The following is a 25,750-nucleotide window of genomic DNA, read 5'->3' as shown; positions in this document are numbered from 1 at the left end:
GGCGGTCTGTGCCCTAGGCAGGGCGACGTGGGGGTTCCTCCGAAGCCGAGGTTGAGTCTGCCTTCCGTTGCCGTGGCCGAGCCCGAGCCATGGGGTCGGGCGAGGCGGAAGTCGTTCGGCCGAGGCCAGGGCGGAGTCCGAGCCCTGGGGTCGGGCGAGGCGGAGTTTCATCGTCTTCCGGGTCTTAGCCCGAGTCCGAGCCCTGGGGTCGGGCGGAGCGGAGTTCGCCGTCTTCCGGGTCTTAGCCCGAGTCCGAGCCCTGGGGTCGGGCGGAGCGGAGTTCGCCGTCTTCCGGGTCTTAGCCCGAGTCCGAGCCCTGGGGTCGGGCGGAGCGGAGTTCGCCGTCTTCCGGGTCTTAGCCCGAGTCCGAGCCCTGGGGTCGGGCGGAGCGGAGTTCGCCGTCTTCCGGGTCTTAGCCCGAGTCCGAGCCCTGGGGTCGGGCGGAGCGGAGTTCGCCGTCTTCCGGGTCTTAGCCCGAGTCCGAGCCCTGGGGTCGGGCGGAGCGGAGTTTCGTCGTCTTCCGGGTCTTAGCCCGAGTCCGAGCCCTGGGGTCGGGCGGAGCAGAGTTTCGTCGTCTTCCGGGTCTTAGCCCGAGTCCGAGCCCTGGGGTCGGGCGGAGCGGAGTTCGCCGTCTTCCGGGTCTTAGCCCGAGTCCGAGCCCTGGGGTCGGGCGGAGCGGAGTTCGCCGTCTTCCGGGTCTTAACCCGAGTCCGAGCCCTGGGGTCGGGCGGGGCGGAGTTCGCCGTGGCGCCTTTGGCAAGGCCTGACTGCCTGTCAGACTCACTCTGTCGAGTGGCACTGCAGTCGGAGTGGCGCAGGCGGCGCTGTCCTTCTGTCAGACTGGCCAGTGGAGCGGTGGAGTGACGGCGGTCACTTCGGCTCTGCCGGGGGCGCGTGTCAGGATAAAGGTGTTAGGCCACCTTTGCATTAAATGCCCCTGCAATTTGGTCAGTCGGTGCGGCGATTTAGTCAAGGTTGCTTCTGAGCGAAGCCAAAGCCTCGGGCGAGCCGGTGATGTGTCCGCCATAAAAAGGGGGCCTCGGGCGAGACGAAAGTCTCTCGAGGTCGGCTGCCCTTGGCCGAGGCTAGGCTCGGGTGAAGCGTGATCGAGTCACTCGTGTGGACTGATCCCTGACTTAATCGTACCCATCAGGCCTCTGCAGCTTTATGCTGATGGGGGTTACCAGCTGAGAATTAGGCGTCTTGAGGGTACCCCTAATTATGGTCCCCGACAGAGCTGGAAGAGGAAATTTATATGCAGCAACCAGAAGGATTTGTGGTTAAAGGACAAGAGAGCAAAGTGTGTCGCTTGATTAAATCCTTATACGGTCTTAAGCAAGCTCCCAGACAATGGCATGAGAAGTTTAATAATACTCTGACCACTGCCGGGTTTTGTGTAAACGAAGCCGACAAGTGTGTGTATTATCGCTTCTCTGGGGGCAAAGGTGTCATCATGTGTTTATACGTTGATGACATATTGATATTTGGGACCGATTTGGAGGCTATCATGGAGACAAAATTATTCCTCTCCAAGAACTTTGATATGAAGGACTTGGGTGAAGCTGATGTTATACTGAACATCAAGCTGATAAAGGGTGAGGATGGGATTACTTTATCACAATCCCATTATGTGGAAAAGGTCCTGACTCGCTTTGGACATATGGACTGTAAACCAGTCACCACGCCCTATGATCCATCCTACACGCTCAGTAAATATGAAGGCGAGCCTGTGAACCAGCTACTATATTCGCAGATCATCGGATCTCTCATGTACCTGAGCAGTGCAACTAGACCAGATATCTCATATGCAGTATGCAGACTGGCTCGTTATTCGGCCAGTCCAGGAGATAGACACTGGGTAGCCTTGTACAGAGTGCTTCGGTATTTGAAGGGAGCGATGAATCTTGGTATTAAATATACCGGATTTCCGTCAGTACTTGAAGGATTCAGTGATGCAAACTGGATCTCTGACTCGGATCAAATGAAGTCTACAAGTGGCTATGTGTTCACTTTAGCTGGTGGGTCCGTGTCATGGAGATCGTCTAAACAATCAGTGTCGACACGTTCCACCAAGGAGGCTGAATTAGTTGCACTTGATTCAGCAGCATTGTAGGCTGAATGGTTGAGAGACCTATTGTCAGACCTTCCAATGCTAGCAAAGCCGATACCGGTTGTCCTAGTATACTGTGACAACACTTCTGTGTTGCTGAAAGTGAACAGTAGAAAGGACAACCAAAAATCCTCGAGGCATATCAGAAGACGACTTGATTCATGTCGGCATGCTAGAGAGACGGGTGTAATAACCGTAGATTACATCAAGTCTGAAAGGAACCTTGCTGATCCTTTCACCAAAGGGCTGGCTCAAAAGCCAATCCAAGCAGCGTGTATGGGAATGGGACTCGTACCCTGTTAGCGGTTTCAACTGCGGATAACTGTCCTGTGTGACCGGAGATCCCGAGATCCAGGCTCCAGGAAACGAAGCACTGTGGAACCAAGAGCACAAAAGATAAAGAGTCTCATGAGTTGCTGTGCTCTGACTGTATGGCAGGTTGAGCGATATGCTCTTAATGAAGTCAATGCTATAAGCAGGGAAATTGTCCTACAGAATTTCCTTAACGATTTCACCTATATGAGCTGACTGTGGGGTCGCAGTCCAGGAGAGAATGGGGTTTTCTCTCTAGTGAGCTCATGAATAGATATTAAAGGGCATGACCGTAACGCCCTGCCCCGTAAGAGAAGCAGATAATCTGCCTAGTACTATGTGCCTTTGTGCGAAGATTCTCACACTAGGGTTTGTGGATCAAGGCGTAGTCCTCCGCTTACTCGTGCAGGGTTGGAGTACACTGGGATAGGCTTTGGTTCAAACCTAACAAGTACCTCTGCCGAAAAGTAGTATATAAACAGTACGGGAGCTCAATGACATTGATCAGAAAATAACAGTGAAAATGGTGGGGATTGCTGTTCATTTTAAGGGGTTTTCCCTTTTATTTTCTTTAATGGAAAATAGAAGAAATGAAATAATAATAATAAAAAAAGAGGAGCCCAGCCGGGTGGGCCGCTCAAGGCCTGGTGGCCGAGCAGCCCACCAGCAGGCTCGTAGCAAGGCACGCAAGTGCCTGGGAGCGGCAGCCCAGCCTGCCGGCTGAAAAGCCCGAGCGGGCGTAGGGCATGCCAGCCTGGGCACGAGTCGAACGGCAGCCAAGGAGCGAGTGGCGGCGGTGGTTGCTACTGCTCCGTTGATGGCGGCGCTCAACGACTCGGCCGGTTTCCTCGCCACTTCTGTGCAATCTCTTGAGGTCAGCTCCTTAAGAGGAGCGGGCGTTTCCCTGGCTGGGGTAACTGGCTATCTCTCTGGTTTTTGGCCGACTGGTTCCTTGCGCGTGATATCCTCACCTCCCTGCTCCCTCTCCTCTCACGGCTCCAATACTTGGATTGATTTCGGTCCCTGGTTTCTTGAGATTGCTCTCTGGTGGAGATTTGGAAGGGATTGAAGAAGGTGTTGTGCTCTTGCAGCAAGGTCCTCCGTGTGCCTCGCTGCTCCTCTGTGCGCCTGTGTGGTGCCGGTCTGATCTGGTCTCTGTCCACCGTGGCCTGGTGCTTGGGCTCCCTGCTGCGCGGTGTTCCTCTTCTCGGGCTGGTGCCGTGGACGTCTCCCTCGGCTCCGGCAGCGGCTCTAGTATCTCCGTCAACCTCCCGCCGTGCAGGTCCGGACGTGGACGGCAGAATTGGTTTTCTGGGACAGAACCTTGTGTTCGCTGAGCTGGTCTTCCCACGTAGACAATCTACGTGCTGTGAGTTACCCGTTGCCTCGCTTTATTTATTGAGTAATTTTGTGCAATCTGCTAGTATTATTTACTTGGGTGTGATTGCACAATTTGTGGGCGGATTTGATTGCTCGATGATGATAGCGGTGTAGTGAGACGACGTGACAGTCTGGGTTTTAGTGTGTTGTTATTTTCAGCATTGATATTATTTGTGCCTAGTTATTTCTTACTATTGTGCAAGCTGATTATTTAAGTTCTTTATTGTTCCTTAATTCTTATGCACACTGTTTTGATCTTAATATTCATGCTTGATTTCTAGGCTCATAATATTTGTTCTAAAACCCTGTTTTGGTAAGATAGGATTGTCACGTTAGTCGAGGATCTTTGATCACCCTTTAGCGTTGGAGGGCTGTCTTGTGCAGCAACCCGCTATTTTGAGAGCAATACTTCAAGATAAACAATTATGTTTATTTGTTTAATCTGCCTTCTTCATCTGCAAGCCATGTTTAATTATGAAATGGACCTGTGTAGCTATTTTACATGTTTACATGTCTTAGAATTGCTACTGTTCATTGCTGCTATAATTTCATATGGTATTTATCTGAGTTATATGATTATTTTATTCGGAATTAGAATATTTAATTTATTTAAATATGAAGGAAGCATGTCACTTATTTCTCTAAATTTAGAGCAGTTTTCACCTGAATCAATCACTACACTGAACCAGCGTACAATAGCTAGCCCTAATAAACATTCTTCTCCATTTTCATCTAGACCAGTGGCATGCATGCATGTACTAATTAACCGATCTGATGGGTGAGACAGCAGGAGAGTCCTTGAAAACCGACCAGACTAAGGCTCTGGTTGGAAACACCTGGTTTTTAAGAATCTAGAAGCAGAAGGGAAAAAAAACAACAATAGTATAAATTGAATCTAGATGCCGTTCAGATTCATTCATCATGCAGTGAAACATAGTGTTACCTCCGTTTTTAAATATTTATCGTCTGTTATTTTATTTTTTTAAGTAAACAACGATAAATGAAAAAAAAGAACGAAGAGAGTAATACGTTGCAGCCTGGAGAGGACGCCACCTGGTGGCTCTCAAGCAGTGGAGACATCTTCTTGTGGTGTGTGGGACGATGCTTCGTTCGTAGTGCTCTGCGGAACAAAGCACGAACCGGTTCCAGTTGGCTGCTTTTGCGTAATGGAAGGCAAAGCAGCTTATTAGTAAAAATTAAGGGGAGTGAGTGAGTGCTCATTGGACATTCTTAGTGAGTGCTCATTGGACATTCTTAAAAGAATCCATGCGTGTTTGGCCAATGAGACCTTTATTTTAGACGCTAGCTGTTTTTTTTTTTTACAATGCCCTCTATCCATTAACATAGTGTGTTCCTTTTGCAGTGAACGAACAAGCTAATAAGGCGTTGTTCAGTAATAACATATCCATATAGTCCTAGCCATTATTCAGTGGCTAATGTAAGTTAATTCAACCCATAGCTTAACTAAGTAGTACTACTAGATAACTAGAGTCACCAGGAAGAAGATTGTTTGGAGGAATATATTTTAAAATTTGAAGGGCTAGTTTGGGAGCTAAATTACCGGAGGGGATTGGAGGGGAGAAAATCCACTTCTTATTCAAAATTGAATAAGAAGGGGATTTTAGCCCTTACAATCCCTTTCGGTTTTGTGACTTCCAAACTAGCCCGAAGTAAAGCACATTTTGTCACAAACACGCAAGGTGTCCAAGGCTGTAAATTAAAGCTGTGTCGATGTACCTCCTGAAATAAAAACATTTTTGTCTTAGCATTTAGTAAGTCTCTCTCTCTCTTCAAAGACTAGTCAGTCGCCCAAGGGAATATAACATTGGCTTTCCACAAGCATGCATGGTACAAAAACTTGGTGCCAGCGTACTTTATTACTTCAAACAAAATCATTGCTTCAAAGAAAGAACTCTGCATAAACACTATTCTATTTTATGGTACAAATACTGGAATGGAGCCACTCTATTCTATTTGACTCTCCAACCAAACATACCCTAACATATCTACCACACTCAGATACAATATAATATGTAAACATATGTCCTCACGTACCAACAATAATGACATATCTGACTCTTCTCCTCATGTTCGTTGCCGATCAACACCATAGCAACATTATCTCCGCTGTATAACTTGGATGCAGGCAGTTAGTTATAGGGAGAAAGACGGCGATTAGGTTGTGGGGATGTGTGAATCAACGCTTTCGCGTGAGCTAGCCCCTCCTGCTAATAAGTTTTTTTTTTTTTACTTTAAGGACACATTAACATTTTTTATGGATGATGCTTCTCTTGGGCATATAATTGTTAGGATTTATGGGCTTGGCCCAATTAAGTTATTCAAATAAATCCCAGGAAAATCTCAAAAGCCCATATAAGTGGATGGCAAAGGGATAGGTGGAACCAATAGCACCATATTGCTAGCTCTTGTGGAGTAGAGCTAACTTAAATATGGAAGCCACACTCACTCACCAAGTCATGGATGAGAGGAGAGAGTGTGGAGAGCCACACGCGCGCGCTCGCTCGCCTCGCCTGGCCTGGGCTGGGCGAAGGGCGCGGGCGCGCGACATGCGCGTGAATGGTCCGCCGAAATCCGGCCCCTCGCCTTGCGGGGGCGCGGCTACCTTTTGCCGTTTGATTTTTTTGGTTTCTTGGCTGTTTCGCCTCTCTACCACAGAGGTGCATCTGCGATCAGGAGAGCAGGTCTCCGGAACCCTTCGTCTTCTAGATCCTGCACCGGGAGAGGGCGAATAAGGTTTTTGGGAAGCGTCTTCACGCGACTGCTCGTGATCTGCTGACCTCGTCAACCCATCTGCTCCTGGCGCGCGCCAACAATCAGTAAGTCTAATCAGTACGCATCATCTGATTTGGCTTTTATTTCAGTTCTTCTGATTTGGTCATGATTTATATTCGGAATTTAATTTGGAATTTGTCTAATTATTCAACAATAATCAGTCAACAGAACTCGATCGAGCCAATCATATTACGTAACATCGTCAGGTCAAAGCAAAAGCAGGCTTTCAAATCTATTACATATATTCTCAGAGTAGACTAGAGTAGAGTTCATGGTTTCATGTCAACAGAATGCTGTTATATATACCTTAGGGGGTGTGATCTAGTTGTATCGGATATTATAAATTTCTGCCAATCACAACAGCTGCATCAGTGCTCATTCATAACTAAGATGCCTAGCCGCACAGACCAGTCAATTTAACGAATTCCTCCAAGATTCTTACAGTTTGGAGGCTCTAATATAATGGAGCATCTTATGAAGAAATATCGCACCCGAACTAGGACACTTTTACTCTTTTTTTCCACATATTTGTAATTACTCTCTCCGTCCAAAATTAAAATTCGTTTGACTTTTTTGTACCAAGTTTTACCGGTTAGTTTTATTATTTTTTTTTGAAAAAATGAAAAATCCAAAACCATATTTAAAATATATTATATGCTAAACAATACCACAGTAATAATTAACAATAATTATGATTTTTTAATAAGACGAGCCGGTCAAATTTAGAGTAAAAAAGTAAAACGACTTATAAATTGGAACAGGTGGAGTATTAGGTGGCGTTTGGTTCGCCGAAATGTAACCAAACAGCACCTTACTCTTATGTTTTTGCTCCTAAGAAGTCACCGTTCATTAAATCCATATCCGGGGCCCAAGCTACCCTATTGTACGTATCACTTCACAAACAGAAAGCTTGGCGTCATGTTAGTGACAGAATAGAATGGTGACTGGGCGTTATAGTGTTCAAGAAAAGAACGCTGCAGACGCCGCAAAGAAAACAAAGGCGTGTCCAGGACCACTGCCTTTGGCTCTGAATCTTTGGAACACCAAAAGCGACCAATGCAGCTGCGACACAAGTTAGCTAGCTTCTAGCTAGATTCGTTGCGTTGATCTAAGAGCAACGATGCAGTCAATTAGCAATGTGGCTGACCACTTTGCTCATGTCTGCCACGTTACATACACCCAACTCCATTTCTCCGTGCTAATAGATTTGCTGCTGCTGGAAGGATAAAAGATACAAATGTGATGGGTTCCAGACAGGGGAGTCCTCCTGGTCCAAGGTCCAACCAATGTGCACAGCATGATTTGCTTTTCTTCAGCATATTGGGAGACATAGAAAAGGATAACAATACTAATGATCATAAAGGAAAAGGAGGAATGAAGCAGAAAAAGATATGCCCAAGCTCGTCTTTGACTAGTATACAATGGAACTGTTGAAGTGGAAATGAACAGGTAGGCATTTCGTTCCATTGGCCTGGAGTTCGATGTGCCACCTCGACTCCTCTATTTTGCAAGCACAAGATCTGGACTTCAAACATACATGAAACAGACACACTAGGATAAACAAAATTGCAAGCCAACCTTAAAAATGTGGAACAATTGGATCTATACCATTAAAAGATCCAAACTTTAGATATATACCATGGACCCCACATGTCATTGACTCATGTGGAACCACATGTAAGTGATATAGTAATGGTATGGATCCAAAGTGGTGATCTTTTAATGGTATGGATCCAAATTTCCCTAAAAATGTCCCATGCCATGTCTTTCGAGGCGTATAACACGTCTCCAGTGTCTAGGGCAAAAGAGTTCTGAACCCGGTACAGAAAACTTGGTTTGACCACGATCAGCGCATTCGGCGGGAGCCGTCCTCGTTCCCCAGTCCAAGGGACTTCTGGGCATTGGCAATTCCTTCTTCATCTGCGAGAGATGTACAGCAAGCAGCACAGGATTTAGCGGTAGAAGTAAATTGATGGTTCGTTATTTGAACTAGGGCACAGGTTGAAGGAGCATCGCGTAAGCCATTGGCTAGATCCATTGGTCTAAGAGCAACGATCCAGCTAGATCAGCAAGGATCGATGCAATTTCTATTTTATTAGTACATAAAGGGACATCTATACCATGATCACCCATGAGAGGAGGGATACATGGAGTACTGGCTTCAGACCATTGTTTACTAGGGAAAATAGTACATGCAAATGATACTTCAAAGAGCAGATATTATAAGTTGCTCTTAGAGATAAGTTGCTCTCTCAGCTATTATATGTACGTAGAGCAAGACATCCCACATCAGCACCCTACTATTCCGTTCGCATAGAAGTAAAACATTTTCAGGCATCTGGGTAACTGAAATGACATATATACAAAGAAGAGAAGAGGGTGAATAAGATCATAAGGCTGAAACTAATGAAGGCTAATTGCCAACACAGCATATGAATTATTCTATCACCAGAACTTACCCCAAAACTGTGTGAAGATCCGGAAGAAGAAGTTTATATTGCGGGATACGCTGTATGCCATTACAGGAGGGAGAGGCTTGACAAGTGTGTCCACGCTAAAAACTCTCTTCAGAAACTGCAAAGCATCCAATTCAATGTCAAACGATTGAGCAAAAAGTGAAACGACGTTTATTACTTGTGCTAGCCAAGAACTAAATTTGCTAAGTGCGGTGAGCCGGATACAAGAATGAAGGACCATGTCATAGAAAGCAGTGGCATGATGCACCGGACAAGCGGCAGTCTTGTGCTATCGACCTAGTCTGATTTCAGGCTATGAAACTTAGGGCATGTTTGGAAACACCCGAACAGGCCCTAAGTTTCAGGGCATGTTTGGGACGACCTAGTCTGATTTCAGGCTATGGAAGTTTATAGAAATTAGATTCTCAGTCTCTTAAAAACCAAGAAGCTGGCCCCTCCTAGCTAAAAAAATAAAAACTGGTTTCTTAAAAACTAGGTTGCTTCCAAACAGGACCTTACACGTCACAGTATCACACAAAGTGTCTGGTGCATAAACTGTGTTGAGTGACTTTCAGGTCCTAATCTGTTCATGGCTTTTGCTCAATCCACGTGTGTTGGACTGGGAAGAAATTGAAACTGTCAGGCCCACGAAAACAGCATTCACGATTTCAGGCTCTCATGATGGTGCAGGTAGCAAGGGTGATTGGAAGCTGCTGTAATGAACAAATCAGTAACAACGTGTGAGTTTAACTGCGATCCATACCCAGCACTAGTGGTGCCCCGGTGCATTACAGGACACCGCTTTTTCATTAACATGTACGGTTACTTCAGCAAGTGTAAATGCTATTCTCGAGAATCTAGTGCACTTTTCCCCAATGTGTTACGGTTGGCACCGTGAAGGTAACACATCAGCATAATCCTATCCTTCAACAACTGCAATTTTACAAACTGCCAATGCTGTTATCGGTGACCTGGTACATTTTTTAATTCGTTTTTTAGCCAATGCAATCCAATATCCAACAACACACAGAACACGGGTACATTTCCTACACAAGTATAAGGATTCTGAACCTGGCAGCGTGTTCCAGGGACAGGGTAACAATCCCCGCAAAACGGCGAGGGACCTAACAATCAACCTAACAATCCGTCGAGCAGGAGCAGGGGCAATCAATGCGAACAAAAAAAAAAGCGATGACGGGTCGGTCGGGCGTATACGGTACCCTGCTGTTCCGCTGGAAGGAGTAGCGCAGCTCAGGGTCGATCTCGTCCTCCTCGAAGTCGTCGACGGTGAGGTCGAGGTCCTGGCGCTTGCTCCGGGGCATGCTCATGGTGGGCGTCTCCCCGGGGTTGCTGGTGACGCTGACCTTCCCCTCGCGGCTCATCCTTGCCGCGTCCTCGTCCTCCGCCGCCTCCCCCGTCCTCCATGGAGCCGACGACAGCAGCTCCTTCCGCTTCCGCCCCATCCTCGCCGCCTCTCTCTCTCCTTTCCTCTTCGGCTGCGTTTGGACGGGAGGAGGAAGAGGATGAGACGATGAGGTTATCGGCCGCCTGGTGGGCCTGGGCGGGCGTGGTCTTTTATGGGCTGGGTCGTCCGTCCTATATCAGAAATGGCCCAAACGGCCTAGCTTGGCCCACTTCTGCTGATATGGCCTTCGTTCTTATCCACACGCGCTCGTCCCGTCTCCTTCCCTCCCTTGGTCAGCCTCAGCCACCGACCGTTGCACCAGCTCGCATGGCGCTCCACGCCGTCTCCCCCGCGGCGGTCTCCTCCCCGCTACGCGCCCTCTCGCGCAGCCTCCCCCAGCGCTCAGGTCCGTCCCTCCTCCTCTCCTCGCCCCCCGCAGATTGCGCGGGATTGTTTCGGCAATGACCAATGAGCCAAACACTGGGTACCTCTAGTTAGGTCATGTGCTCGCCTGCCATTCGCACTGCACGAACAGATTTCCTTGCAATTTTGGGGGGTTTAGATGATGGAAACAAACTCCGGCTTTATCCTCTAAGTTTAGGGGATAATGCCGTCTGATAGTGCCATAATACAATTGACACTCGCTAAGCTTTTCCACCAGATTGTGAAACAGGGCGCTAGTCAGATCTGTCGTGGATTGTAGTTCGCCCGAAATGTGCTCAGTTATGGTCTACTAGTTTCTAGTTAGGTTCCAATAGGTTGCTATGTTTTTCATTTACTCTTTAAATATAGAGTATAAAACATAAAGATATGTGCATTCTGTTGGCTAGGCGGACTAAAATGTGGGTTTACAGTCAAGTTCAAATCCGTATTTGTGTATAATTTTAGCTTTTTACCATTTAAATGTGGGGGTTCAGATGATGCACAACGATGGTGGAACGGTGAAAACTTGTGCTTTATAGTAGTAGAGATAGACATACATTCAATTAATAGTGTTTTCCATGAAAACAAAAACAATAGTGTGGCAAACTCTTGACAGCAGATGTCCTACTTTTACAGGCTGTGGTTGTTTACCAAAGCAGTCCGTCACGATTTGCTCCTCTACGAACTTTGCGAGAAAACTTCAGGATGGACCAGTGGACTTTGCTGCTAGGCGACTGGTTCTTGGACACTCGGACAAGAGGCGAGTGGTTACAGATATAGGTGTTTACCCCGTATCATTATGGACCGTCATCAATAGCTTGTCATTCTCATGTTATCAGAGCAGTTCTGACGCATGCCACTATTGAAGAAATTGAAGCGGAGAAATCCCTCATCGAAGACCAAGCTGTATGTTACAGTGTACCCTCTATTGGGAAGCCCCCTTTTGCCTGGTCAGGTTTTGTGCCTCTTGTTTTAACTAGCTGCCCGTATGTGTCTTCAGAAAGAAAAGATGGAGAAGGCGATCGAAACAGTCCAAACTAACTTCAACACTGTGAGGACAGGGCGTGCAAGCCCGGCCATGCTTGACCGGATCGAGGTTTGATGGCTAGTCCTTGTTCTTTTTGCTCTTATGATGTAGTTCGAACTGTTGCGTGACCAAATATATATTCTTCCTGTACTGGGCACATCTTTTTGACTTCTCCATTCTACATGCATATAACGTTCAACATAGTGTTTCTCATAGCTCAGTTAACTGCCAATATAAAATCCTGATCTTATTTTAGCAAAGCAAAGTTTTGTGGCTGATACAACTATAGCGTACAGAGACTACTGGAAATGATTGTATTGTTCTACTCAACAAAGATTGATTAAATGTTTCTTACAGGTCGAGTACTACGGAACTCCAGTGAACTTGAAGAGCATTGCACAGATAAGCACTCCAGATGCAACTTCTCTTCTTATTCAACCATATGACAAGTCAAGGTAAGCTTATACCAATTAACCTTCCCAGTGCAGAGCCACTGCTGAATTTTTCATCATATGTAATCACACCCATGTACTGCAACAGCCTCAAGCTTATCGAGAAAACTATAGTTGCCGCAAATCTTGGTGTGACACCAAGCAATGACGGAGAAGTGATACGAGTGACTGTCCCACCATTGACATCTGATCGCAGAAAGGTTTGTGTTTGTAAAAAAATTATATGTGCATTACATTTTGTCACTTGTTATGTTGACAGGAAATCTTTTCTTCAACCTTTAGAATAGTAACTCTGTGGAAACCAAGATATATGCAGGTGACCATGCAAATTACAAATTCAAATAAAACCCCAAAGTTAACAAGTGCTACCATATATTCCATAATCCATACTATGTCTCAAGATATAGTGTGTTGAAGTAACTGCAGAAACTATCACTTAAAAATATGTAAAAACCTGTTAACAAAGAAATATGTTTTGCCAACAATAGAAGTAAAGTCCTTATGTTCATTCTAGTAGGAGTCAATTTTTTTGTCAACCTTACAGTGAGGCACATTTTTTGTTAAGAGGAAGTAGAGCTTGAAAAGGGTACATGGACTCTGCAAGTGATCCTAGGATTACCACAGCAGTTCCAGGTTCCAACGACACACTGAGCAGCAAGATCTACAGCTAAAACCTATTTTGTCCATATTAAATGGTTTCTAAATCTTGTGGGATGACACCCAGCGCCTTTACTGATAAATTTTGCCAGTCCAGTGTAGAATTTATTCTGCTGTCCTGGCCCTGGCCTTCAGGCCTGGTTAGGTTTGGAAGAGAATGACTCAGTGACCAACTAGGCCTGGCATAGAGCACAGTAGCCCACATACATGGCCTACTGTTCATGGTCCGGCATAGTTTTTTGGTGTTTTGTTCATATTAATATTCAAATGGTTAACGTTTTGTTCTTCGTCAAATAAGTTGTGAACATTTTATGCCTTCGCCGATTCTTAAATCAGTAGCACTTTGATATACCCTTCTGAATTTTTTGGTGTTTCTGCAGGAATTAGCAAAGACAGTAGCTAAATTGGCTGAAGATGGCAAGGTATTACCCCAAATGTTATCTGTTCACCTTTCTCACTGTGTTTCCGCTTCCAATATTACCTTTTTATCTTCTTTTTTCTCGAATACGTAGGAGGGCTGCGTATCATTAAATTAAAGTAGAGGAAAAAAGGTCTGAGGCCCGGGACAAGCAGAACACACACAAAACAAAACACACACTCACACCCACAAAACACACACAACACAGACACATACGACACACCAACACCCCAGTCTTTCAATAGGCTTCAAGACTTCCTTGCCTTTTTATCTTCTTACTTGGACATTTTTTTTATCTAACTGTTCCTAGTTTCTACCCATAAAATATCACTTTTTTATCATGTCCTGTTTGGACTATAATGATTATGGTATCAACGAATGGTGTTTTGGCAGGTTGCTATAAGGAACATAAGAAGAGATGCAATCAAAGCTTACGATAAACTACAGAAGGTTGCTCTTCTCATTTGTCACTTGTCTATGTGGGCTGTCGTAACTTTGTAATAAATCTCATAGTCCCATCTACTGCACTCGCTTATGTAGGAAAAGAAGCTTTCTGAAGACAATGTGAAAGATTTGTCAGCTGACCTACAAGTGAGGACGCTCTTCCTGTAATTTTGCATAGATTTCCCAAAGATATGTTCATGTCCCTTGGAAAGATTTACTGTTAGATGCAGCGGGAGCTAACTTTCTCGCACAAATTCTGCAGAAAGTCACGGACGAGTACATGAAAAATATCGATTCCATCCAGAAGCAGAAGGAACAGGTACTTCTTGATGTCTCCGTTGATCTCTTGCCTATCGAAACTTAATGTTTTGCTGGTTCTATGCTCTAACCCCAAGCAAGATAATTGGCATGCATCGAGTTGAACTTCTGAGATAAATTAAGTACATTTGACGTTGGAACAAGAAAATTGCAGTGTTCTTGAGTCGTCATGGGTTAAAGGAGACTCGGAACGTGAACCGGGTTTGTCTGAATTCTTTGCAGGAACTGATGAAAATCTAGATCTTCAACAAGCTGAGCTGACTGTGTATGACTGGTGAGTAATAACCGCCTCTGTAAAGCATGAACCCCTGCATATATGTTGGGGGAATGTATCTGGTGCTCATCAGGGATACGGTACTCACGTGTACATTTAACAGCAGCATCAATTTTATAAAGAACTGTTCCACCCCCTTCCCATGGAGGGAGGGGTTCTTTGTAAAATTAGTTTCTACCATTGGATACAAGGTAGATGTCACAAATTTAAATATGCACTCCTTTGAACACCGGATACGTTCTCATATGTCGGTGAGTCCAGAACGCAGCGATGGGAATGCTTTCTGAAGCAGTGTTCTCTGTTCATGGTTGGCAGCTTGGCGCCGCGCCGCCGGGGACTGCGCACGTTTTGAGGTCAGGTCAGGTGCTTTGCTGCAACCTTCTGGATGCACACATGCTGAGGCAATGCTGTTGTGGGTCGTTTCTCTTTTTTTTTTTCGTATTTCTTTTGTAATGCTCGTAAATAGGCTCTCGCTCGTCGCCGTGTTGTCTGACTGTTGTTACGTTGTCAATACTTGTCGCCATCTGAATCGAATGTCTGAAATGTTCCTGCCCGACTCTCGTACGCTTGTTTGTCAGAACTCAGAACTCTGCTGAGGTTGTCAAAGCTATTTCGCACCAGCTAGCTTAGCTCCACGTGCTGGGCTCAAGCTCAAGCAGAGAGTACGTGGGCTTTGATGGGCCTCTCCTTTGGTTCCGACGAACAGCTCTGAATTCTTTCTCTTAGATACACATTATGTTTGTTTATTGTCTTGTCGAGGGTTCACTAAACCGGTTCCCTTCTAAAACCGGTCAGAGACCGATATCCGATTAATCACGATAAATCGGTAGAAATCAGTAGGAACCGGCTGAATTCACAACCAAACCAATTTTAAAATTGAACGGCTCGAAACCGATTAATTGATCGATAAGATCAAAACTGGTCATTGAATTGATAAATCGATAGAAACCGGCTAAATTCACATCCAAACCATTTTTTTAATTGAAACGGCATGAAACTGAGTAAATGGTCGATAAGATTGATAAATCGGACATTGAATTGATAAATCGACAGTACTTGTGAAAAAACCGAACCACTTGTCGTTTGGCAAATAAATTATATTGAGGTCACAGTTTAAACAAAAGATGGTCTACATGTTATCATAAGTTAAAGGATTTGAAGTTAAAAGCAAGAAAATCCCCAAAACCTAGCAACTAGAGGCCACCAGTTTATCTCGATCTGGGACCGATTAATCGGCTAGCAGGGGCAGCTAATCGGTAAAATCGATCGATTTATATTTTTTTCGAAACTTGTTTGATTTTTAGTTTGAAATCTATAGCGTGTTTCTAGATTTGGTTTTAGTGGAAAGTCTTAAAATAATCCATGGTATTTCTAGAAAAATTGATATCAAATTTGTTCAAAATTTATAAAATATCCAAATTTTAAATGGGTAGACAGGTGGTACAGCCAAACTGTCTGAGATCGATTAATCGGTCGGTTAGCCAGATTTATTGATCGATTTAATGACCCTTGGTGGTGTCTCACGGCCAGTGGCGGAGCTCCATAAAAATAACGTCCCGAGTCACTTTACAAATATAACGATGTACTACTCGGCTTTTAATTTTTCGTACTTTAGAGGTAGTAACATTTAAAACAATCCAATGGAACTTTTAATTTTTGCGTACTTTAGGGGTAGTAACATTTAAAACAATCTAATAAAACTGTGGCAGATAGGGAAAAGGAATCAGACGTTCGGAAACAATTACTCACAATAGAGGAGAAGCACTCAGCACACAACGTTTGCCGCTCAGGTGGTCGCTGCCCATTGGCGAGGGAGGCGCTTCGCCCTCGCCTATGAATAAGAAAAGGAATCAGGTTAAGGAAGTTGTATAGTTTGGGAGAAGATGTAATGGCAGGGGTAGATTTGGGTGGTGGTGCGGCGCCAGTGCAGGCCGCGCGCGTCATTGCTATAGGGACGATAGAGGCGAACTGGTGGAGGTGGAGGCCGGACTGGCGGTGGCGGATGCTAGAGTCAGAGCCCGCCGCCTCGGAGGTTGCTGCCTTGTGCCCTTGCCGAATTCGTAGAGCCTAAAGACGTGGAGAGCGATAGATGGCTGAATGGAGGCGGCTGCGCCGCTGGCAACATAGGAAACGCAGCCGCGCAGGTTTGCGAAATAATTGAAAGAGTCTATGTTCTCGTGACTTGAGCGACTGGGGAGGCCACCAGCGCCAGGCTCAATCGATGCAAGCAGGATGTCTTTTGGGCCACATTTTTAGATTAAAATGTATTTTGGACTAGATTTTTTTGGTTAAAAAAACATATATATAAGAGGATTTTTAGGCTGTGCCCCGGGCCATGGCCCAGGTGGCCCGGAGCCCATATCCGCCCCTGCTCACGGCTCATCTGTGTAACAGTATCTGTTCTGTAACTATCTATTGATAGACGGAACGGGAGAAGAGGAGCTTCATCCGTGAAGCACGACACACAAAACTGTTGCTTTAAAGGAGTAGATAAAAATATAGATTATGTTTGTTTACATAAAGACCACTTCTATATTTATAATGACGAACAGGGTAAGTGCGGTGTACAGAGTTTTCTTTTGACTAATTCCTTCTTTTACCCGTGGCTGCGTGACATGTCCAATTTTTCTCGAGTGGAAATCTACGAGAGGCCGACGTACACCTTGATGTTGCTTGCTGTCGGTATCAACCTAATGTGACAGCACCTCAGGAACAAAACACGAACGCGTGCAGTGCGTGTCTGTCCACATGCACCATTTTTATTGACTTTTAAAATTGAGAATAAAGCACTATATTATTCGTGCGTTGCATTGCATGTACTTATGCTCTCATGCGAAAACGTGTGCTGCTTGAGATTATTGACCACCTCTGCTGGCCTGGCCCCATCTCACCTGTCTCTAGCTCGCTCTGTGTATATGAGCTGTTAGTACTAATGAAAAAAAGATCGTGAAGTTACTGAAAATATCAATTCAAGGGCGTGTTCGGCTGGCTACAAGCCGACACTGTTGCAGCTGTTTGGACTGCTGCAGCTGCAATCCATAGAGAGAAAAATACTGTAGAAGCCGCAGCCGCAGCCGGATTACAGCCGCAGCAAGCCGCAGCGAACAAGCTGCAAACTTACAATCAATGAAAGAGATTGATTTAGAACGGTAATAGTTGATTCGGTTGTCTCTTTTTTTTTTGCTTGATAGTACTGATTTACTTTTTTCTCTTGCTCATGAATGCCCTGCAAGTTGCAGATTATGTCCCTCCACTCAATTATCCCCCCCCCCCCCCCCCCCCACCACCATTCCTCGTCAAACGCTATCCATGCTAGAAAAAACCTAGGTGCCAAGAGTTTGACAAGCAAACCCATAAGACACCAAAGTTAACACAGCTAAGCAATCGATCGAATTGAATGACGCATTTCTTTTTTGTCTTATTCTTTTTCCAAAGTTGCAAACCTTGCAATTGAATTAAAAAACATTGACGCTGTTGACTAGAGTTTATCTAGTCTACTTGAGAAGATTTTTTAGAAAAATCTATATTTATATTAATTAAGAAGAATATAGAGAGTCGTTTGAAGTTGCTTTAGAGCAACTTCAGGAGGCTCTTTATAATATTCCTAATCTATATTAAATAGATATTTTTATAAAAAAAAATACTCCAACAACTTATCTAAGAGAGTGAAATTTAGATTAACTCTTGAAGATGCTCTACCTCCTATCTCTATCTCTAGAAAATATCTGTGTCTCTCTCCTCTTTTTCTCTCACCAACCAACGTAATTTTCAGAATAATTATAAATAAAAGGGGAGAAAGTGCGGGGAGGAGAGAGGACAAAAAAAAAACACCCGAAGGAAAGGGAAATCGACCAACTGACCAAGTGTTCGCCAAAAACCAAGCATAGCAAAGACCAAAGCAAAAGGCCATCACTGACGGCAAGAAAGAGGAAGGAGACCCCCCGAGGGTCGACGTCTCGCGATTTCCGGTGGCAAGGTTCGGTTTTGATCCAGACGCGGCCCCAGGTTGCTCATCCCAGTAACAGTCGCCGCTTCCGGCGGAGCAACCGTAGGAAAAGATCCCGATTTCCTTTTTATCCGGTAGCAGTTCGTGGTGGCGCCGCCGCCCCCCGCTACCTTCGTTTTGCGAGGTTCCGATTCGCCAGCTGCTGGAGTGAGGTGGGGAGCGCGTGTCGTGGGATTCCCGTTCGGATCTGCGGAGGGGGCTGCTCTCCTGCTCCAATTTGGTTGGCCGGCAATGAGGGTCCTTGAATCTTGTTGATGCGCTGCCAGATGCGGGAGGAGTACTGGGGGAAGGTTTCTTGAAATCTTCGTCTGGGCTCCGTGGAGTGAGGTCCCTCGCCGGGATCGCCCTGTCGTCCTATGGGCTGTGTCAGTTCCAGACAATTCCACGGCGGGGACGACCGTGGGGACGGCAAGCCGCGCCGGCGGCCCTCGAGCAACTCGCTGAAGCGCCTGGTTAGTTCCAGTTCCAGCAAGAGGCATGAGGAGTTAGAAGAGGAGTATGAGGAAGGGGTGGCTGTGGCAGCCACGTCCTCAAGCGCCGGACGCCGCGCTGGGAATGACGCCAGCACGGCGAGGTTGATCCGGAAGCCTCCAGCATTGGTGGTCGAGGCTGTGCCGGCATTGTTAGAGGAGGCAGCCACTTTGGCGGTTGGTGTAGTTGATGCAGAAAGGGAGGTTTCTGCAACGACTGGGAACCGGAAGAGGCCTCCAGCGGATGTACAAGTCAATGGTGTGGCGGAACAAGAGCCGAGGAGCGGTGGCGTTAGAGCAGAGGGGGAGGCCAAACTGAGGACCAAGGACATGCCCAATGGCGTCCAGGGGGAGCACGTGGCAGCAGGATGGCCGAGATGGCTCACAGAGGTGGCGGCAGAGGCGGTTCGTGGGTGGCAACCTCGGAGGGCCGAGTCTTTTGAGAAGTTGGACAAGGTTTGTCATTACCATGACCATTATTTTTGCGACAAATTTATCACCCTTGCTAGCTTTTTTCCATTTGCTATCTCCTGGATCATAATTATGAGTTACTGCCTATTGAGTGTCACTGTTTTTAGGTTGTTGATTATTTGAGTGACTTATGACATTTTGATAGGTGTTGGACAAAACAAGTATATAGGGTTCATAGAATTATTTGAATGTCATTCTTGAGGGTTTAGGCTAGTTAGAAAGAAAACAAACTGCAACGATAGAAATTTAGTGCTCACCCTGGCTCCATTTGTATGTTTATTTTGTACCACCTGGCCATGCAGGGGCGAAGCTAGGAATGAGACAGTGGATGCACATGCACCCACGAAAATTTGTAAAACTAGTGATTTAGACCAAATTTTCACCATATATATACCACCTATAAGTTATTGTTATGCACCCTCAAGTCATTTTCACCCTCCTCTTATTCCGTCTAGCTTCACCACTGTGGCCATGCTATTCTGTTTCTGGCGTAAAATACATTACTAGCTCTAAAGTCTAGTCAGACTAACACAGTACACAAAGTAGACAAATAAAACATCCACCATCTTGATCAATCATCAATGCTTCTCCTACTACAACGATAACTAAATCATCATATTTAATACAGCCGTTGCACTTAACTAAATCATCACATTTAATACAACCGTTACACTTCTTTGTGGTAGAATGCAACATTAAGAATAAGTTCTTGTTTACAATTTGAACTAGTATCGAGCCACAGATCCTATGTGATCTTACTTTTCTCGTTTCATCTTTAAATATTTCAGATAGGACAAGGTACATATAGCAGCGTTTATAAAGCACGTGATCTTGAGAACGGAAAAATTGTGGCTCTGAAGAAAGTTCGGTTTGCCAATATGGACCCTGAGAGTGTCCGATTTATGGCAAGGGAAATCCACATCTTAAGAAGACTTGATCATCCAAATGTCATCAAACTTGAAGGTTTGGTGACGTCACGCATGTCAAGCAGCTTGTATCTTGTATTTGAATACATGGAGCATGACCTTGCAGGCCTTGCAGCTACCCCAGGCTTAAAATTCTCAGAACCTCAGGTTTACCCTCTAGATTTGTCCTTTGGCGGATTTCCATTTGTATTGAGGTTTAAGTTCTCACTTCAAAAGATGGTCATTTCAGGTCAAGTGTTACATGCAACAGCTACTCTCTGGACTTGACCATTGTCATAACCGTGGTGTTTTGCATCGGGATATAAAGGGTGCAAATCTCCTACTTGACAATAATGGCATTCTTAAAATAGCAGATTTTGGTCTAGCTACATTCTTTAATCCCAACCAAAAACAACATTTGACAAGTCGCGTAGTAACATTGTGGTACCGGCCTCCTGAGCTTTTGTTGGGTTCTACTAACTATGGTGCTGCTGTTGATCTATGGAGTGCCGGTTGCATTCTTGCTGAGTTGCTGTCAGGGAAGCCTATCATGCCAGGACGAACTGAGGTACTGTTTGACTATTTTTGCTGTGATCAAACTTTCAGATGTTTGCATTATAGGAATAATGCAGTATTCTCTACCTCCAATAATCCAAATATTGCTCTAATATTTCTGCAAAGTTGTCATTTCTTTTATTACACTATTTGATAGAACAAATTTGGTGCCTAAAAGGTTTAGGAGATGAAAGCAAGTGAATTCTTTTTACTTGGCGGTTGCACAGTGTAGGGAATGTCAGATGTAATCTGTAGCTCAAGATGCCGTTAATTTATGCACTAAGACATCATTAGTGTTTTAGTAGGATCATCTGAGAACACATTCTTATTATTAACATGCTTATAGGTTGAGTGCCAATAGGCCTATTTTTACTTTCCCATGGACCAATACCAGTTTCAAGTAAATAAAATTATCTGTACCTTTTTATCTTCATGATAAATGGTTAATTTATTTGCCATGCTTCCTTATTATTTTTATTTTTAACATAAATATGAATTTACAATGGTTTGTTCTTTTGTGTTCACTTATACAGGTGGAACAGTTACACAAGATTTTTAAGCTTTGTGGTTCACCATCAGAGGAGTTTTGGGCTAATCTGAAGTTATCCCGAGCTACCATATTCAAGCCTCAGCATCCGTACCGCCGATGTGTGAATGATGTATATAAGGACTTCCCTACTACTGCTTTAACACTTCTGGACTATCTACTTGCTGTAGAACCTGGGAATAGGGGTACCGCTGCATCTGCCCTTGACAGTGAAGTAAGTACTGGCCCTTACATTTGTTGATCTGCATGTCTGGGTCGTGCATGCTAAATTGGTCCTTCGATTTCTCGATCTGTATGTTTGGTGAATTGCATGCACTAAGGTATCGAAGTGTGATGCATACCGTACTTTTGTGGTGTTTACCATGTTGGTCTAGCTCCCCCTGTATGTATAGCCAAACGTGAGATTTGGCTTTGTCATAATTTCTTTCAACATCTTCCTGTGATTTTTCTTTCTTGTTTTTCTCTAAATTTCACCCTTGTTCCCTAGAGGTTCTTTCTCTTGTTTCCATTGAAAAAATCTTAAACATTTTGGATATGCATATGAGATGGTAAAACTGCTCCTAGCCTCCCATGTTTATGTGTTCATTACATCCTAACAATGGGTATGGATCTGGTTGTTCAGTCCAGAGATACAAGTTTAGTGATGTTGCTGTTAGTTTGTTGTTTTCTTTTTGTAGTTCTTTACAACAAAGCCTTATGCCTGTGATCCATCAAATCTACCCAAATATCCCCCAAGCAAGGAATACGATGCTAAGCTTCGAGATGAAGAAGCTAGGAGGTGATTCTCACTCACAAACCATTATATGCTAAAAATCTGCATTGCCGATCTTCTGTTCTCGACATTTCTTATTCAATCCAAGTGATGGCCCGCTTGTTTATAGGCAAAGAGCAGCTGCTAAAGGACAGGAAGCTGAAGCTGGACGGAGGAAGCAACTTCCTGCACCCGATGGTAATAGTGGATTGCAGGTACTGGGAATTCACTTGAAATATCAAGGTTTCCTACTTCTTCTTTTGGTGGTGCCACAATGGTAACATTATTGGGCTTTCGAAATATTGCTGGGAAATTATTGAATTATCAAAGTACCACATGCTAAGAGTTCTGTGAATCGAACTGAATACATGATTCATTACTGTAATTAGCAGTCTACATAATCATCCAAGAATCCGTTTTGATTTTTTCATTAACAGTCCTTTGTGAGTTGGTATGGTATGGATCTGCAATGAATAGATTCTACATATTCAATTCTAGAACGAGATATACCATCTAAAACAACTAATGCTGCATATTCTGCTGTTTTTTATAACTGGATATTTTGTATTCCATGACTTAACAGCACCGCCGAGTTCAGGTGAATTCCAAAAACAGCACTTACAAGTTCACTCCAAAGGAGGATGTTTCTGGATTTCCAATTGATCCGTCAGCAAGAGCTGCAGATAATGGTTACCCACAGCGTGTTCCTTTGATGCAAGCTGGCCGTTCTTCGTCCACTCTGGGCAGATCAAGTGGAATGGATCCAAAAGCCCAACGATTTCACACCTCCCAAATTGTTACTATTACTACAGAAATGTCCAACCAATCTACTGCATCTGGGCAGAGAGGCAATGCTCCGAAGATGTCTAACCTTGGGGAAAGTGCCCGGAGGCAATATTTGAGAGAGCACCGGTCCAGTTCAAGATACAGTCAGCTCACCGCTGCTGACCCTTCTGACAGACCTGAGTGGAATCATCAGTTCCAAGAAAGACCATCATCTTCCCATCGGAAGGATGATGCTGCGGTAAACAAAGAGACTACAGTGGTGGGTTTTGAACATTCACGGTTGTTTAAATAGGTGTTTTGTCTAAATGCCATCATAAAAGTCTTTGGCCATTGCATGTAGTACACAATTTTATTCTTCCATACCTATATGCTGGTCTTTACAGACGCTTCCGTGTCATTCTATAGAATGCAATTGAGAATGATTGCGCATGGAACGTGTGTTCGTCACACGCCGCCAAAGTGTAGGAATCAGTTTATTGGCGCACATATGACGAGAATTTTTCTTCTTCTCCTTGTTCAGGTGAATGGCACAAAGAAGAACAGAATCCACTATTCGGGACCACTGATGCCTCACGGAGCGAATATGGATGAGATTCTTAGAGAGCACGAGCGACAGATCCAACAGGCGGTACGAAGAGCCCGCCTTGACAAGGGGAAGGGAAAGCACAACGGCGAGAGAGACCAGTCAGAGGCACTGCTGTACACCACCGGGAATGTCAGGGCTGATCGCTGAAAAGTTCAGTTTGGTGTGGACCCCCGATTTGAGCAACCATCAGAAGCGTAGAAAATAGCATTGAGTCCCTTCTATTTTTCCACACCAAGTGGAGAGGTTTTTGCTTTGCCAGAAACTCCAACTCCTGATGCGGTTTGGTGCCCAGGAGATACAGCTGCCAAAAAGAAAACCTGTTCCTGTAGAGATTTACCACCCAGAGTTTAGCATTAGGCTGTCTAAAATATTTTTTTCTCAAGATTTGTTGCTGGTTATCCATAGCCATCAATTGTATATCTCAAGTCAAGAGTACTCTCCCTGAAAGTTGATCCACATACCTGTTTTGACATATGACAAGATGAATACAGATCGAAATACAGGCCACTGTCTGCTACCCTCTGAACTCTGAAGTTGATCCACCTACGGTAGAAGTGTGTCCAAAGAAATTTTCAAGTGGTTACGCTTTGGTATCCACACTTGTTTTTGACGTGGGTTTTTGGGTGCAAACACTCCATCTTTTATGATTAGATTTGTAGGTTTTTCTACAGTGATTTTGATAAATTTGGGTGGAGGAAAAGAGTTTCTCAGTTTTAGCCCACTATGCTCACCAATCTTGCCACAGATTTTTCACTCCCAACATCCTCAGCTGCAAAGGGAAAACCTGGTTCACCAACGCCTCGCTTAAATTATCGAACCTTCATAACCAACTGTGGTTCTCTATCAGACAACCAACTCAAGATGGTTTGAAGGTACACGTTTTCTTCCTTAGAACACATCATGTCGGCATGACTCAAACTCAAGGACTAACTAGTCTAATACATGTGCGTTGTGACAATACCCAACTATGTTTGATGATATTGATTGAGCAATTAAGCGACACTTGCGTTGTGATGATATCCAACTATATTTGATGATATTGATTGGGCGACTAAGCGACACTTGAAAGTCTTGATGGACCCTCTACATAAAAATACCATAATAAATGAATTTAATGTCAAAGTGAACATGTTGTTCATATACTAGATATTGAACTGGTAAAACAAATATTACACTTGATCTTAGCCAAAAGAACAAAAAAATGAGTTGAAAAAGAGCACATATGCTCGAATTAAATTATAGCCAATGTTTTGACTTAGGACTTGGGAGCGAGAAGATTGTGTATATCTGATGCCCTAACCAAAACTATCATTGAGATTCCATAGGTAACACATGCAAATTCATTTATGGTGTTGGCTTAACAGTTTTCTTCAAGTTTAGTAAGACATAGAAAAGCATAAGTACGTCAACAAGATCATTCTTGAAATACCAAATACAACAAGTTTATCCTCTAATGCTTAACATGCTTACTGAAATACATACTTGCTCTTGCCTTTAGAGTATCATATCAAACAATAAAAATGTAACTACCTCTATGTGGATCTGAAACATACGTCAAACCCAATTAGCTCAGTGACCCGCTTGGCAATCCAGGGCTTCATCACGTCCAACTTGACTTTTGACGTATCCACCTACTAAGCACAAAAACGTTGGATTAGAAGAAGCCCTTGCAGACAACAACTATATATCCCTAAAGTATTGTGTGCTCATTACAGACAAATTAAGAAACAAACGGTATGCGTGAAAGAACGAACTGGCCAAATGGTCAAGCTCGGACGTGAACTTCTGCGTATTGAGCAGCCTCACTTGCTTATTTGAGAAGCTTGTGTCCTGATCAGTGGACATCCCCTGCGAAAAACACGACAATTAGAGCGGTCTCTACCAATAATAGATCCGACGAGAACAACTGTGACCAGACAAAGCGTGAAAGGGAAATGTGCCCTTGGGCCATTTCTAAGTGTTTTGGTGATTTAGTGTCCAATACAAGTGCCTAAGTGTCAAATGGTGGACAAAGTACAAATCAAGTATAAAGGTATGTTTCTCAGACTTAGTACATTGTTTTAGAGACTAATGTATTGTGTCTAAGTGCTGGAAACAGGAGAGATCGAATTGGAGGAGATGGCCTTTGTTCTGCCAAAGCAAGCTCTGTCTGGGTGCACCAGACTGTCCGGTGGTGCACCGGACAGTGTCCGGTGCGCCAGGCT

At 44.4% G+C, this 25,750-nt stretch overlaps 3 protein-coding genes and 1 pseudogene across 8 annotated transcripts; 2 read left to right on the top strand and 2 right to left on the bottom strand.

Moving 5' to 3' along the window:
- The first annotated feature begins 3,162 nt into the window (after positions 1–3,162).
- On the top strand, positions 3,163–15,033 carry LOC100217177 (Ribosome-recycling factor chloroplastic). 5 transcript variants are annotated; one of them, XM_035959402.1, is made up of 12 exons: positions 3,163–6,639; positions 11,516–11,639; positions 11,724–11,785; positions 11,880–11,975; positions 12,264–12,361; positions 12,447–12,558; positions 13,396–13,437; positions 13,827–13,883; positions 13,974–14,024; positions 14,140–14,196; positions 14,418–14,469; positions 14,785–15,033. In XM_035959402.1, exons 2-11 carry the CDS (start codon positions 11,585–11,587, stop codon positions 14,433–14,435), a joined length of 648 nt encoding a protein of 215 aa, XP_035815295.1. In that variant the 5' UTR covers positions 3,163–6,639; positions 11,516–11,584; the 3' UTR covers positions 14,436–14,469; positions 14,785–15,033. The 5 variants fall into 5 exon arrangements, with proteins under 5 accessions (XP_035815295.1, XP_035815294.1, XP_035815293.1 ...); XM_035959400.1 differs by lacking the exon at positions 3,163–6,639 and adding an exon at positions 10,317–10,862; NM_001143538.1 differs by lacking the exon at positions 3,163–6,639 and adding an exon at positions 10,767–10,862 and having other exon boundaries at positions 11,719–11,785; positions 14,785–15,022.
- Positions 7,776–10,667, bottom strand: LOC100277025 (uncharacterized). 2 transcript variants are annotated; one of them, NM_001150698.2, is made up of 3 exons: positions 10,272–10,601; positions 9,055–9,169; positions 7,776–8,515 (listed from the first exon to the last, which is right to left on the bottom strand). In NM_001150698.2, exons 1-3 carry the CDS (start codon positions 10,512–10,514, stop codon positions 8,442–8,444), a joined length of 432 nt encoding a protein of 143 aa, NP_001144170.1. In that variant the 5' UTR covers positions 10,515–10,601; the 3' UTR covers positions 7,776–8,441. The 2 variants fall into 2 exon arrangements, with proteins under 2 accessions (NP_001144170.1, XP_008647666.1); XM_008649444.4 differs by lacking the exon at positions 7,776–8,515 and adding an exon at positions 8,633–8,941 and having other exon boundaries at positions 10,272–10,667.
- Positions 15,034–18,305: 3,272 nt separating the features above from the next.
- LOC100381525 (uncharacterized) lies at positions 18,306–24,045 on the top strand. The gene is made up of 8 exons (NM_001361439.1): positions 18,306–19,401; positions 20,205–20,489; positions 20,572–20,889; positions 21,410–21,637; positions 22,101–22,201; positions 22,305–22,389; positions 22,758–23,219; positions 23,481–24,045. The coding sequence occupies exons 1-8, from the start codon at positions 18,832–18,834 to the stop codon at positions 23,691–23,693; spliced, it is 2,262 nt and encodes a 753-aa protein (NP_001348368.1). The 5' UTR covers positions 18,306–18,831; the 3' UTR covers positions 23,694–24,045.
- Positions 24,046–24,584: 539 nt separating this feature from the next.
- LOC111589704 (uncharacterized) lies at positions 24,585–24,752 on the bottom strand (annotated as a pseudogene).
- Between the last annotated feature and the right edge of the window lie 998 nt (positions 24,753–25,750).

The sequence above is a fragment of the Zea mays genome, chromosome 6 (assembly GCF_902167145.1).
Source record: "Zea mays cultivar B73 chromosome 6, Zm-B73-REFERENCE-NAM-5.0, whole genome shotgun sequence".
Lineage (NCBI taxonomy): Eukaryota > Viridiplantae > Streptophyta > Magnoliopsida > Poales > Poaceae > Zea > Zea mays.
Note: the sequence above shows the minus strand (reverse complement) of the source record. Positions and strands in the feature narration are given on the sequence as shown.